Source organism: Numida meleagris, chromosome 27, assembly GCF_002078875.1.
Source record: "Numida meleagris isolate 19003 breed g44 Domestic line chromosome 27, NumMel1.0, whole genome shotgun sequence".
NCBI lineage: Eukaryota > Metazoa > Chordata > Aves > Galliformes > Numididae > Numida > Numida meleagris.
Genome location: NC_034435.1, coordinates 4,326,295 through 4,338,935, shown reverse-complemented (window position 1 = coordinate 4,338,935; position 12,641 = coordinate 4,326,295). Strand labels below are relative to the sequence as shown.

Genomic DNA, 12,641 nt, shown 5'->3' with positions numbered 1-12,641 from the left:
CCTCGGGCTCGTTCCCCGCCCCCGTTACCGCGGCCCCCCCGGCCCTCCATCCTCCCGTCCCTTGTGCTCCCCCCGGTCCCGCAGTGCCGGCGCTCTCGGCCCCCGTTCCGGTACCGCGGCGTTCCCCCGGGCTCTATCCCGTCTCCCGGCGCTCTCAGTGCGGTGGGGGTGTCCCTGCTGCGGGCCTCTGCCGTGCCCCCGGGCCTGTGCCCCGCCACGGGCCTCACCAGCATCCCACCCGCAGGTGGAGGATGCGCTCTCCTACCTGGACCAGGTGAAGATCCGCTTCGGCAGTGACCCCGCCACCTACAACGGCTTCCTGGAGATCATGAAGGAGTTCAAAAGCCAAAGGTAAAGCCCGGCCCCTGCCTCTGGGTCTTCCCGGGGCTGTCTCTGCCTTGGGGGCTTCCCCAGCCTTCACCCCATCGTTCCACCATCTGTTCTGGCCCGGTTGTTACGCACTGGAGATGAGGGAGGAGGCGTCCATCCCAGTGCCGTCCGCTTCGTTGTTTTCCAGGGCAGAAAGCCACAGGAAAAGAACAATCTATTTTTACATCCCGCTCTGAAACGCTGATCTGGAAAAGCAGATGAAGAATCTTAAGTGTATTACTGAGAGCTCTCAGCCCTCGCGGTGGTGCCCACTTTGGGTAACCCGCACGGTCTTATCTCTGAGAATGTTCCCAGTGGGAGGCTGCAGTGGGTGGTGGTCCCTTCCTTTGCCTGGGCTCGTTCCTAGGTCTGAAGTTCCCAGACTTTCTTGTTGTGAATGGCATCTGTGAGAAGCCAGATGCCTGACCTACCTCTGTAGGCTCTGGGCTTAAGTTGTATTTCTGATGTAGACACAAGTAACAAATTCTTCTCGATTTTAGCATTGACACACCTGGAGTCATCCGACGCGTTTCACAGCTGTTCCATGAACACCCCGACCTCATTGTAGGATTCAATGCTTTCCTCCCTCTGGGATACAGAATAGAAATTCCAAAGAATGGGAAGTTAAGTATACAGTCACCGCTGACTAGTCAGGTAGGTTATAAAGCTCACAGTACTCCAGCTAAATCCTGTTCGTGTATTGCTTCACACATCTCTTGTGCAGTTTAGGCTATGTACATTTGCACGTATTGCACACTGCTAAAGTTCTGACATAGTTTTTAAGATGTGGTAACGGCTACAGTATAAATTAGAATGTTTATTCTCAAACCAGCTGTTAGCTCAGCTTGCACTAGGATGATGTTCCTGCATGAAGTGCCAGTGCAACTCCAAATACTCCAGTCAGATTTGAAAACAGAGATTTGAATTGGTTTGAACTGTTACTCAGACTCTTGATGTATGATGCGTAGTGACACATTTAAAAAAAAATCCTGGAAGAATCGTATTTCAAATCTTCAGTGAGAAACTGAGAAATTTATTTTTTGTCTACTGCCTGAACACGTCAGGTGTTGCCATGCAATTGCTACCATCCTGCAGTGGAAGACATCTGCTGTACTATAGTTGGATACGTATTAGCCTCTCCTTTTATGTTGTTATTGTGTGGTTGTGGAGGCTGAAATAGAGCTATTACTGAATGCTACCGATAAACTTGTGGTTTAATGCTAATTAGGAGCAGAATGTATCTTTTAGATCTCTCTGTTGCTTAGGAATTTGGCTTCTTGGAGCCTTACATTTTAATATGTTTCTTTAAACTGACAGTTCCTCTGAAATAGAACAGTGGTAACAGAAACTGCAGTGCACATTACTTAGTACAGCCTCGCAAGCATGGATAATGTAGGGGCACTCAAAAGCAGCAATGAGTCAGATTGTTCATCAAGTCAGATATGTCTCATGTGTTGTTTTTTAACTCATGGTGTTAATAACCTAGGTAAGGAAATGTATTAGCTAATTAAATCTTTTTTTTCCCTTATTTCTTTACATAGTAATCTTTTTTAGCTAAGCAGATCGAAAATATTGATACTAGGTTGTAGTTGAACTTGCACCTGTGTTTCAGTACGAGTCACTGTCTTGTATGTCTTATGCCACTAGGTGCCCTCAGAGCCTGTTCCCAGCGCTCTCCCTGGCAGTGGGCTGTTGTTGCATTACTCACAGGAGAATTCGCACAACCACAGTGACTGTTCCGAGGAGTTTAGGCATCAGCTTCCGTACAAAGAAGACAAATCCCAAATTCCTTTGGAGTCTGATTCTGTAGAGTTCAATAATGCTATTAGTTACGTGAATAAGATCAAAACACGCTTCCTTGACCACCCAGAAATTTACAGATCCTTTTTAGAAATTCTTCATACTTACCAGGTAAAACGCCTTCAATGTAAGATAGATTGTGGGTTTGCGGTGTGGCTGCTCAAACAGCTATCAAATGAAACATCAGGCTGTTGAACAGTTCCCAAGCATTTGTCCAACAACAGCCTCGTAGATATTCATGTGAAATGACAGAAGTGTGAAAAGTGTAGAACCTCCTGGGCTCTGAGATGCACGTGGATTGTATGGGGACCTGTCTTCACTAACCTTCAGCAGATGTAGCAGTATCCTGTGTGATAGGATGCACTGCAAGAGCCTTGGACTGCCTGATACTGATATGAAATTTGTGTTGCATATTTTTTTGGCTGTTGTGAGTCATGTGTTTATATCTGTTTAACATCTGTGCGTATCTTTTCAGAAAGAACAGCTTAACACTAAAGGTCGACCCTTTCGAGGCATGTCAGAGGAAGAAGTGTTTACTGAAGTAGCAAATCTGTTCAGAGGACAGGAGGATCTGCTCTCTGAGTTTGGACAGTTTCTTCCAGAGGCTAAAAGGTCCTTGGTATGTGTACGCTTAGAGCAAGGCAGAATATTTAATGCTGCCTGTTTATATGTAGAATACATCACAGAAAAACATACAGCCGGTAGATGAAATTCGCTTCTCTTCACTGCTGGGAATTTCACTAAACAGGTCACTTAACTACATGCTCTCTGTTCAGATAAACAGCATTCTTTATTTGTACAGACTGAGGAGAGAGCATTGAAACGATTCTTTATTTTCTTCAGTTCACAGGAAATGGACCATGTGAAGTGAATAGTGTCCAGAAAACTGAGCATGAAAAGAATCTTGAACACAGCAAAAAGCGATCCAGACCGCTGCTGTTGCGTCCTGTTTCTGGCCCAGCAAAGGTATCTCTCTGCAAGTGACCTCATATTACTCATTTTGTTGATGTATTTCCTTGGGTAAAGTTGTAATGAGTAGTGACTTTGAAGTATGTAGGTTAGGTACAAGGAAAAAAAAATCGAAACAATTTTATAAATAATAATCTGTAAGGAAAGCAATTTTCAAAATTCTTAAATGTATATGGTAGCATGTTGAATACTGAGTATCAAGCTCTTAGGTGCAGAGTATTGGTCCCCAAAAGGGTGAATTCATTGCTTCTGCAAAGGAGTTTTTTCTTTGGAATTCTTCCTGAAGTGATCCTTCTTGTGTGTGTGTTCTTCTCCTTAGCCAGGAGTCGACTGATAGAGGTTGCTGTGGAGGACTTGACATAGCAGTGCTAGATTGCTGTCTGGGAAATGCCGATTATCAGTCTTTGCAGAGAGCTGCTCTGTGTCAGCAAAGTGGAATTTGATTGCATTTGAGTGACAACATATTAAGTATAATTGTTTGTTCTTTTAACAGAAGAAAATGAAACTGAGAGGTACCAAAGATCTGTCTGTAGCAACAGTGGGAAAATATGGAACGCTGCAGGAGTTTTCGTTCTTTGACAAGGTCAGTATTTGGCCTCTTCTCACACTGTGGGCTTGTTTTAAACCACCAGTGTGGTTATTATTTGGTTCATTTTTTATTTGATCTCTGCGTCAGCACTTAGCAATTGCCTGTCTTCAAGTGGCGGAGGGAGGCAGACCAAGAAAAAAGAAAATAGATGGGTTTGGAAGAATGGAAACTGATCATTAACCTTTTCCTGAATGCTTGTCTCTGACACGTATGCTTTTCTGTACTTTTCAGCAGTATTTCCTCATAGTAACTATATGTAGCTACTAAATTACTGTTTGAAACTGAGACTTTTGGGGAATGTTCTCTTTTTATGTTGCAGTGCAAATAGAGGTTGGTCTCCACACCTGTGGTTCAGACTTCTTAGAATATGAACTCTAATTAAAGTGGCATTTAAGTGGTTTGATAATTTCTTTCCAAACTGTAGGTGCGTAGGGTGCTAAAGAGTCAGGAAGTCTATGAAAATTTTCTCCGCTGCATTGCTCTCTTCAACCAGGAGTTGGTCTCTGGGTCTGAACTGCTCCAGCTAGTTACACCATTTTTAGGGTAAGTTACTGATGGCCATCTCTGCTGCATTGGTCTTTTTTAGCCTTGCTCTGTTGATTTTTGGTAGGCGCTGTGAGCTTTGTCACTGAAGCTTTGAATTCAACATCGGAAGTACCTTCTAGGTAGCATGCCAGCAATGCAAACCTAATCCACAGAGAGAAATAATGGCATTGGAATCTTTTTAACGTATCTACACAGCTCTTGAGGAGCTTTTTGGGGAGGAGTTTATTTAGATTTCACACTTTTATGACAAGTATTAGCCACCCTAAAACTGTCAGAATGAAATAACATAGATTGTGCTTATTTGTGTTTTTGAAGGAAATTTCCAGAGCTGTTTGCACAGTTCAAGTCCTTTCTTGGTGTGAAAGAGCTTTCGTTTGCTTCTCCACTGAGTGACCGATCTGGAGATGGAATGAGTCGGGAGATAGATTATGCTTCCTGCAAACGCATTGGATCAAGTTACCGTGCTCTCCCAAAAACCTATCAGCAGCCAAAGTGCAGTGGAAGAACAGCCATTTGCAAGGAGGTACTTTGAGATCATCCACTAAATCCACCTACAAACACTGTACTTACATAACTTGAAGTGGGGCAGATAGTACAGCTTCTGCACGTGGATTCCTCTCTCTAACTCTGACGATCCATCTTTAGTTTTGCATCAGTTATTCATCCACTTCATTGAAATGAGTATCCACATTCAGCTTACTAGATTTATCTAAACACATCTCGAGTCACTTCTTTCAGTTTAATCTCTTTTGAGTGTGTGTGCATACACAAATTTATTTGTATAGACAGAAGAGCATTAATAGGGTGGAAATTATTTCTCTAGCAGGAGACTCCTAACCTTTGGAAGCAGTGTTTCTCCTGAAGGAGCACTGTGAGCCAGTGTTGTAGGCACTGCTGTCACTGAGGACAGATATCTACTCCCACTGTTCCCTGTTGTCTCCTTTACTGCAATGATCTCTGCTTTGAGAGAAGATGGTGAAGCTGCTTTTGAACTCTGATGCATTTCTACACAGACCTCTAATTATCTCAGAGTAGTTGTGACGGTGTTAGCTAGGCTGAAACTTCCAGTAGAAACTCAAGGAAGAACTGGGCAAAAATAAAATAGAGAAGTATCAGACCTCTTAGAGCAGCTTGTGCTCCTAAGGCATTGTTCAATGACGTATCTTTGCACTGTTGCAGGTGTTAAATGATACCTGGGTTTCATTTCCATCCTGGTCTGAAGACTCAACTTTTGTCAGCTCCAAGAAGACTCCTTATGAGGAACAGCTGCACCGCTGTGAGGATGAGCGGTTTGAGGTACCTCTGCTACTCAGCTTCCATTCTCCCCCCTCAGAAAGCAAAACTTCCAGCCACTGAGGATTTTTACTGAACTAATCATTAGCCAAATACTGGAAGTTTTATTAGTGTTCATTAGTTTGAGCTAGAGTTTGGTGTTTTCCCACTTGCTTAGAGTCTAATAGTTCTTTTAGGCGTGATCCAGTTCTGGAAAGCATGTTACCTTTGGAGAACTGGCATGGGTCTGTTTTCCAGTAAGAAGCCTTGCTGATGCTTCTTAGCTCCACCCAGTGGGCAGCAGACCTGGGCACTGCTCATCTCCGTCTTCCTGCTGTCAGCATTCTTAAACTGTGTCTTCGTGGACTCTTTTAACAGTTGGATGTTGTCTTGGAGACCAATTTAGCCACAATACGTGTGCTGGAGAGTGTGCAGAAAAAGCTGTCTCGCCTGACTCAAGAGGATCAGGAAAAATTTCGCCTGGATGATTGCTTGGGAGGAACATCAGAAGTGATCCAGCGCAGGGCCATCTACCGCATCTATGGTGACAAAGCACCAGAGATCATTGAAAGTCTGAAAAAAAACCCAGTTACTGCAGTTCCAGTTGTTCTTAAGAGGTAATTCCCATTCTCCCACACTCACCTGGGGCCTCTAAGAAACCAATACAGGATTGTAAAGCTTGTTTTTGTGGTGGTTTTTTTTCCTTTTTTTTTTCCAATGAGTAACTTGGTTTTTATTTCCTTAGATTATAATAAAGTACAGAAATAGGAAATGAAGTAGATTTTGTTTACTTCTGAAATGACAAATATTTTAGCAGCTCGTTAGAAGTATCTAAAATACTTCAGTAGCTTATTGAAAATGCTTCTCTCTGTATTTAGAGTTCTCAGACTGTGCTTAAAAAGAAAATCATGTTTTTTAGATAGATGTTGGAGTGAAGTTTGAGTTTTAAGTCCTCCCTCCTTCTCTGTACTGCTGGTAGGTGTTTTGGTGTTTCTGAGTATTTCAGTCATCAGTTTTTTTAATTAAAAAAAGTCTCTTTGCAGTGCTGAAAGGTTCTGTGGGATGATCTCCAGTGAGTGTTGGAAACTGCTGTGGGTTTCTGGATTTCCTCCCACACATTTTTAAACAACTGCTTTCCATAGACACTGCTATAAAGGATAGCTTATCTCCAGTGATGGTGCTTTTAATTATGTCTTGTCAGACTGAAGTAGATTGTACATTTATGCAGATTGAAAGCAAAAGAGGAGGAGTGGCGGGAGGCGCAGCAGGGCTTCAACAAAATTTGGCGTGAGCAGTACGAGAAAGCCTACCTGAAGTCCCTTGACCACCAGGCTGTCAACTTCAAACAAAATGACACCAAAGCTTTGCGCTCCAAGAGCTTGCTGAATGAAATTGAGAGTGTCTATGATGAGGTATGTATGCTAGCAAAGAATTAGTTCTGTTTGTCCTTCATTTATAGTATCGTCTGAAGGTTTGCTCCGTGCCTGGGATCTTCTTGAGGTGCTCTGAAGAGTTCTCAGTCAAAAACGACTGTCCCAAGCACAGCGTTAATCCTGGCTTATTTCTTCTGGCAGGAATGGCTCTTGAGCATGGAGTGGAAGGATCTTTATCTGTTTGTCTCTTGATTACAGCATCAGGAGCAGCATTCAGAGGGGAGAAGTTCGTCCACAAACGAGCCTCATCTTATCTTTATCTATGAAGATAAGCAGATTTTGGAAGATGCAGCATCTCTTATCAGCTATTATGTAAAACGTCAGCCTACCATCCAAAAGGAGGATCAAGCAACCATTCGGCAGATAGTGCACCACTTCATACCTGAGCTGTTTTTCTCTCAGCCCCCTGAACACAGTATTTCTGAAGAATCAACGGATGAAGACAGAGAGAACCATCAGGGGCAGAACCTGGATACTCCTGAGCTACGGAAAAAGCATGTGCCTGGGCCTCCAAGCAGTCCTTTGGAAACAAAAGCAATCTTCTGTGATGTTACAGCTGCTGAGCCCCATAACACTCTGGATGATGTTTACAGTCTGTTCTTTGTCAATAATAATTGGTATTTCTTCCTCCGCCTTCATCAGACTCTGTGCTCAAGGCTCCTAAAGATTTATCGCCAAGCGCAGAAGCAGCTTCTAGAATATCGGACTGAAAAAGAGAGAGAGAAACTCCTTTGTGAGGGGAGAAAAGAAAAGACCAATGATCCAGCCATGGAACTGAGACTGAAGCAACCAAGTAAGAATACTCTTGGACACAGTCCATTCTTAATGTTCTGGTTGTTAGTGCTAGATGGTATATATCTGGGTAACTGACACCAGTGGGCAAGGAATGTGGAGGTACAAACCTCTGCTCTATTTGCAGTTCATGGATAAAGCTGATTTGGCAGGACAGCTCATTTGTAATCTGTCCTTTGAGGGCTTTCATGCATAGTTCATATAATTTTTGGACACAGCTGTCAGATTAAAGTGTCTTGTATTAATCTGTTACTTTGTTGTAAAATGTGAGTGGCTCTCTGATGAAACAGTTAACCACTGGAAGTATCACAGAAGAGCCTGAGGAAGAACTGTTACAGTCTGTCAGCACTCCTCAGGGAGAACTCTGTAAAGGTGCTCCCAGTACTGAATGTCCTGGTTCTTGAGCAGTGCTGTCCTGTCCACCTCCTGACTTCACTCTGCCTCTTGCATGTAGTAAGTGACTGCTCTTGTCCCCTGTCCAGGTGAAGTGGAACTGGAGGAGTACTACCCTGCGTTCCTGGATATGGTGAGGAGTCTGCTGGATGGGAATATTGACCCGACACAGTATGAGGACACACTAAGGGAGATGTTCACTATCCATGCCTATATTGGCTTTACTATGGACAAACTGGTGCAGAATATTGTCCGCCAGGTAACTAGTTTGATGACTGTGCTCTGTGGAGGACAGCATGTTTCCCTTCTATGGACAAATAGCTTTCTCACAGCACCCTGTAATGCAAGAACTCATAAAACTTTCAGCAAATGTATAGAAGTTAAATCTGTGGTGTAAAGGGCTTAAAAAAAGTTCATTGAGATAGTTCAGTATCAGCTGTAGTACAGGGACCACCTGAGGGGACTGACCCTTCCTGGCCTTTTCCAGCACTTCTTCATATCCAGACTTCACAGTTCTGATTTCCGTAAATCAAAGGCAAAAGAAAGGCTCTGTCCTTTCTGCACAATATCTGTCTTCTAATTTTCTGGGGGGGTTTCTCTTGTTGTTTTTTATACAGTTAGGCAGTTTAGCTCCTTACTCTCCTTTGTTCCTTATATTGTAATGTAACGAAAGAGAAAATAAAGGGTGTAAAGTCTCAGGAGTTAAAACTTCGGTAGTTTGTGTGGTGCCATGCTGAGTTTTGCATTCCTTTCATAACACATTGACGTTTACTCTTGGCCCAGACTTGCTAACTGAATTCTCCCCTTTTTTAATGGAAGCTTCACCATCTAGTGAGCGATGACATCTGCTTGAAGGTTGTCGAGCTCTACTTGAACGAAAGGAAGCGAGGTGCTGCTGGAGGTAACCTATCCTCTAGGTGTGTCCGGGCAGCAAAGGAGACCAGCTATCAGTGGAAGGCTGAACGTTGCATGGCGGATGAGAACTGTTTCAAGGTGAGAACCCACTGCCAGGAAACTTCATAAAGTGACCGTACCGCTTCACCTGGGAGAAATGGGTTTGAAAGCTCCAAGGCCACAGTGTTGAGAGACAGCAATATGGAGAGAGGGGTACCAAAACCAGCATAGACAGTGAGGTGGCATATTGACTCACTGAAAAGCCTTGCTGCTTATGCCTCTCCTGTTCTTGTATTTGTTGTGCAAATGACTTGTGAATATCCATCATTTTGTTGTGGACCCATGTGGCCAACATCTTTCACCTGTCACTTTACTACAGGTAATGTTTCTGCAGCGGAAAGGACAGGTGATCATGACCATCGAGCTTCTGGATACAGAAGAAACCCAAACAGAAGATCCGGTGGAGGTCCAGGTAATACTGTGGTGACCCTGCAGTCTGCTGTACCACAGACAAAGCAGATATGTAAGAACACCTTTCAGTTTTCTTGATCCCAAACGTGAGAGTTTGCCAGCTTATCTGGGAGGTATGGTCATTGACAGCAGTGTGTATGTTAATGAAACAGTTCCAACATAAATTGTCATGGGGTTAGGTGAGATACCATCAGCTTCTTAAAGAGCGGCTGGAAATAAACCAGTCCTTTGCAGCAGTGTTTGTCTTGAGAGAAATCTTGACTTGAAATTGGTCTCTCTTGTAGCACCTTGCTAACTACATGGAGCAGTACGTTGGGGTAGAAGGAGCTCCAAACAACCAGAATGATGGCTTCTTACTGAAACCAGTTTTTCTGCAAAGGTGAGCTTCCTCCCTCTCCTGAGTCATACCTGGGGCAGCTGGTCCTGCTTCCTCTGACCGTGTGGCAGTGATTGTAGGTGATGTGCTGCACAGGCAGTTCTGGGGAAATGCACTCATCTCTGAGGTCCAGAGGGACTGCACTGAGGTGTGTTTATGATGGAGAGCGACTGCCTAAGCAGCCCTTCCTGGGGGAAATTCGAGGTCTAATTTGTTTCCATTTCAGTAACTATTTGTTGAGAGTCTGAAACTAAATGTGGAAACATACATTTCATACTTGTGCTGTCAGCTCTACTGGCTTAAGAGGGTGGATAAACACATGTGACAAATGCTTCATAATCTTTGTTTTGTTCTAGAAACCTAAAAAAATTTCGCAAGTGGCAGTGTAAGCAAGTGAGAGCTCTGCGGAGTGAGGTGAAGAGCTCCTGGAAGAGACTGATTGGGGTAGAGAGCGCGTGCAATGTGGACTGTCGGTTCAAGCTCAACACCCACAAAATGATGTTCATCATGAACTCGGAGGATTACATGTACAGGCGGGGAGCGCTCTGCCGAGCCAAGCAGGTGCATCTCCTATTACTACCTTGGTAGCTTAGGCAATAGCAGAGAGAGAATATTTCAGCCAAAAGACAGGTATTGATAGGAAGTCTTGTGGCTGAACTCCTGCAAACTACACCCAGAAGTTACTTCTCTGTGTTGGATGAAACAAGGAAGAGAGATGGTAAATGTTCTGTACTTTAGTTTAGTGTAGCAGTCTTTACCTTGCAAATTTTAAAGGGGAGTGGCAAACATTAAGGAATAGAGATCTTTAAAGGCAGCTACGTGGCTTTTCTGTTTGTGTTGTGTTGTAGAGCATGCCTGTCTTGGACATACAAAGAGGTGAAGGTTTTGACTTCTTGCTCAGAAACCTCTCCGTGATTTTTTTACTATTCTGCTTTCAGGTACAGCCAATGGTGCTGTTAAAGCACCATCAGCAGTTTGAAGAATGGCACAACAGATGGCTAGAAGAGAATGTGACTATGGAGGCAGCTGATGTCGTTCAAGATTGGCTAATGGGAGATGAAGATGAGGAGATGGTGCCCTGTAAAACAACTTGTGAGACAGTGAATGTCCATGGAGTCCCCGTGAACAGATACAGAGTTCAGTACAGTCGCCGTCCAGCTTCACCATGAGGAGATTTGTGCCTGGGTCTTGGCTGGTGAAACACATTTACTCCGAGAATAGTGGTGGGAATGCAATGTATGTATTAATGGTATTTATCCAAACAGCATTTTACTTTGGATTATAATGTATTTTCCATATGGCATAGACTTGTCTCCTTGCAGTGTAATCCTCCAGTCATCATGAAGAGACCTAACAGCTTTAAGGAGGAGGGCTCTTGGCATTGCCACACACTTTTTGGTAGTTTCCTAGCCTTAGGCCACTGCTGACCAGCCAGCACGGGAAGGGAGAATGAGTGGGTCAGGCTCCTGGAGACCTACCACTGGTGGCTTTGTCCCACAGGAGGAGTTGGCTGGTGCTTGGCAAATGCTGGCAGCTGCTTCCACTTTGAAAAGTTTAATGTGCCCTATCTTCCTGAATTTGTGCCGTCTTGGAGCCTGCAGAACTCTTCAGTGCAACCTCCGGGTGCCAGCGTGGCACGGATTGCCAGCCTTGCTGCAGGCTGCTTCATTATCTGCGTGTACTAATTAAGGCAACGAATGCAGTGTTTGTTACTGGTGCTCCGGTGAGAAAATGTCGAAACTGAGACAAGGGTGAGCAGCATCTTGTCCGCTCTAACTCCCACTCACCAGCTGAGTATTTTGGAGTGTGAACTAAGGGGAAGAAACTGAGCTGCAGTGCTGGGGAGAACTGTGCGGCACAGGAGAGCCACGGCCCGCAGAGCCCATCTCATTGCTCTGTGAATTTATGACCTGCTGCAGGCTGCCGGCTCAGATCTGAAGCCGCTTGAAGCGTGAGCGTGGAGAGCAATATCCATTGCGAGGCCTGGTCTGATTCGTTTTGGTATTTTGCATGCTGACTGGCAGCCTCTGGAGACTGCGTGCTCGGGCGCTTCGCTTTCCTTGTGCGTGCCTGGACTCTGTGGTTCCGCTGGGTTGTACCACTTACGTAACAGCAGTAGATGGAGCTCTCGCAGCACAGTGTTTGCTCTGGATCTGAAGTTTTGTCCCAGATATTCTGCTGTTTCTGCTAGGTCAGCACAGATGCTGTATTTGCAGTGACACACAGAAGTCCGTCATGGGGAGGATTAGATCCAGCCACAACCACTGAAGCTTTTCCACCAACCCATCCATACTTCTACCCAAGCTTTTTTGAATAGAAGCAAAACAAAAAAGTAACTTGAACCGAGCAGAACTGCATCAACTGTCTGACTAAATCTGTTGAAAAAATCAAGGAAATTCAGTTGTGTCTGTCCTGCAGCCCCACTTTGACTTTGCTGTTGTTTTTCGGGGGCCAAAGGCACTGTGATGGAGTGTATTACAAACACAATGTCCTGAGGCAGGTCCAGCCTCCTTCAGCTCGACCTGCAGCCTTTCATGGCTTTTGAGGGAATAACCCCCCAACCTGGATGCTTTTTTTGTGGCTTTGACTTTAGGTTATGATTTCTGCCAGCCCTAAATAGCAGCCTGTAGGCTTTGTCCTGGGTTATTTCCACTGTACAGCGTTGGGTTTTGCAATTGTCTCACTTGACCGTAGAAAAATTGGCCTTTGGGGTACATTTAATACAAAACTGTACTGA

At 44.4% G+C, this 12,641-nt stretch overlaps 1 protein-coding gene across 1 annotated transcript in view; it reads left to right on the top strand.

Moving 5' to 3' along the window:
- SIN3B (SIN3 transcription regulator family member B) overlaps positions 1-12,641 on the top strand; it is a 13,895-nt gene extending 1,254 nt beyond the window's left edge. The window contains exons 2-19 of the mRNA XM_021378948.1: positions 245-351; positions 870-1,023; positions 2,017-2,280; positions 2,645-2,788; positions 3,013-3,135; positions 3,632-3,721; positions 4,152-4,270; positions 4,589-4,796; positions 5,453-5,569; positions 5,924-6,162; positions 6,774-6,957; positions 7,177-7,771; positions 8,253-8,422; positions 8,983-9,156; positions 9,437-9,529; positions 9,813-9,907; positions 10,261-10,465; positions 10,843-12,641. Of these exons, the coding sequence (XP_021234623.1) occupies positions 245-351; positions 870-1,023; positions 2,017-2,280; positions 2,645-2,788; positions 3,013-3,135; positions 3,632-3,721; positions 4,152-4,270; positions 4,589-4,796; positions 5,453-5,569; positions 5,924-6,162; positions 6,774-6,957; positions 7,177-7,771; positions 8,253-8,422; positions 8,983-9,156; positions 9,437-9,529; positions 9,813-9,907; positions 10,261-10,465; positions 10,843-11,073 (3,312 nt within the window). The 3' untranslated portion in view covers positions 11,074-12,641. The remainder of the gene's footprint in view (positions 1-244; positions 352-869; positions 1,024-2,016; positions 2,281-2,644; positions 2,789-3,012; positions 3,136-3,631; positions 3,722-4,151; positions 4,271-4,588; positions 4,797-5,452; positions 5,570-5,923; positions 6,163-6,773; positions 6,958-7,176; positions 7,772-8,252; positions 8,423-8,982; positions 9,157-9,436; positions 9,530-9,812; positions 9,908-10,260; positions 10,466-10,842) is intronic.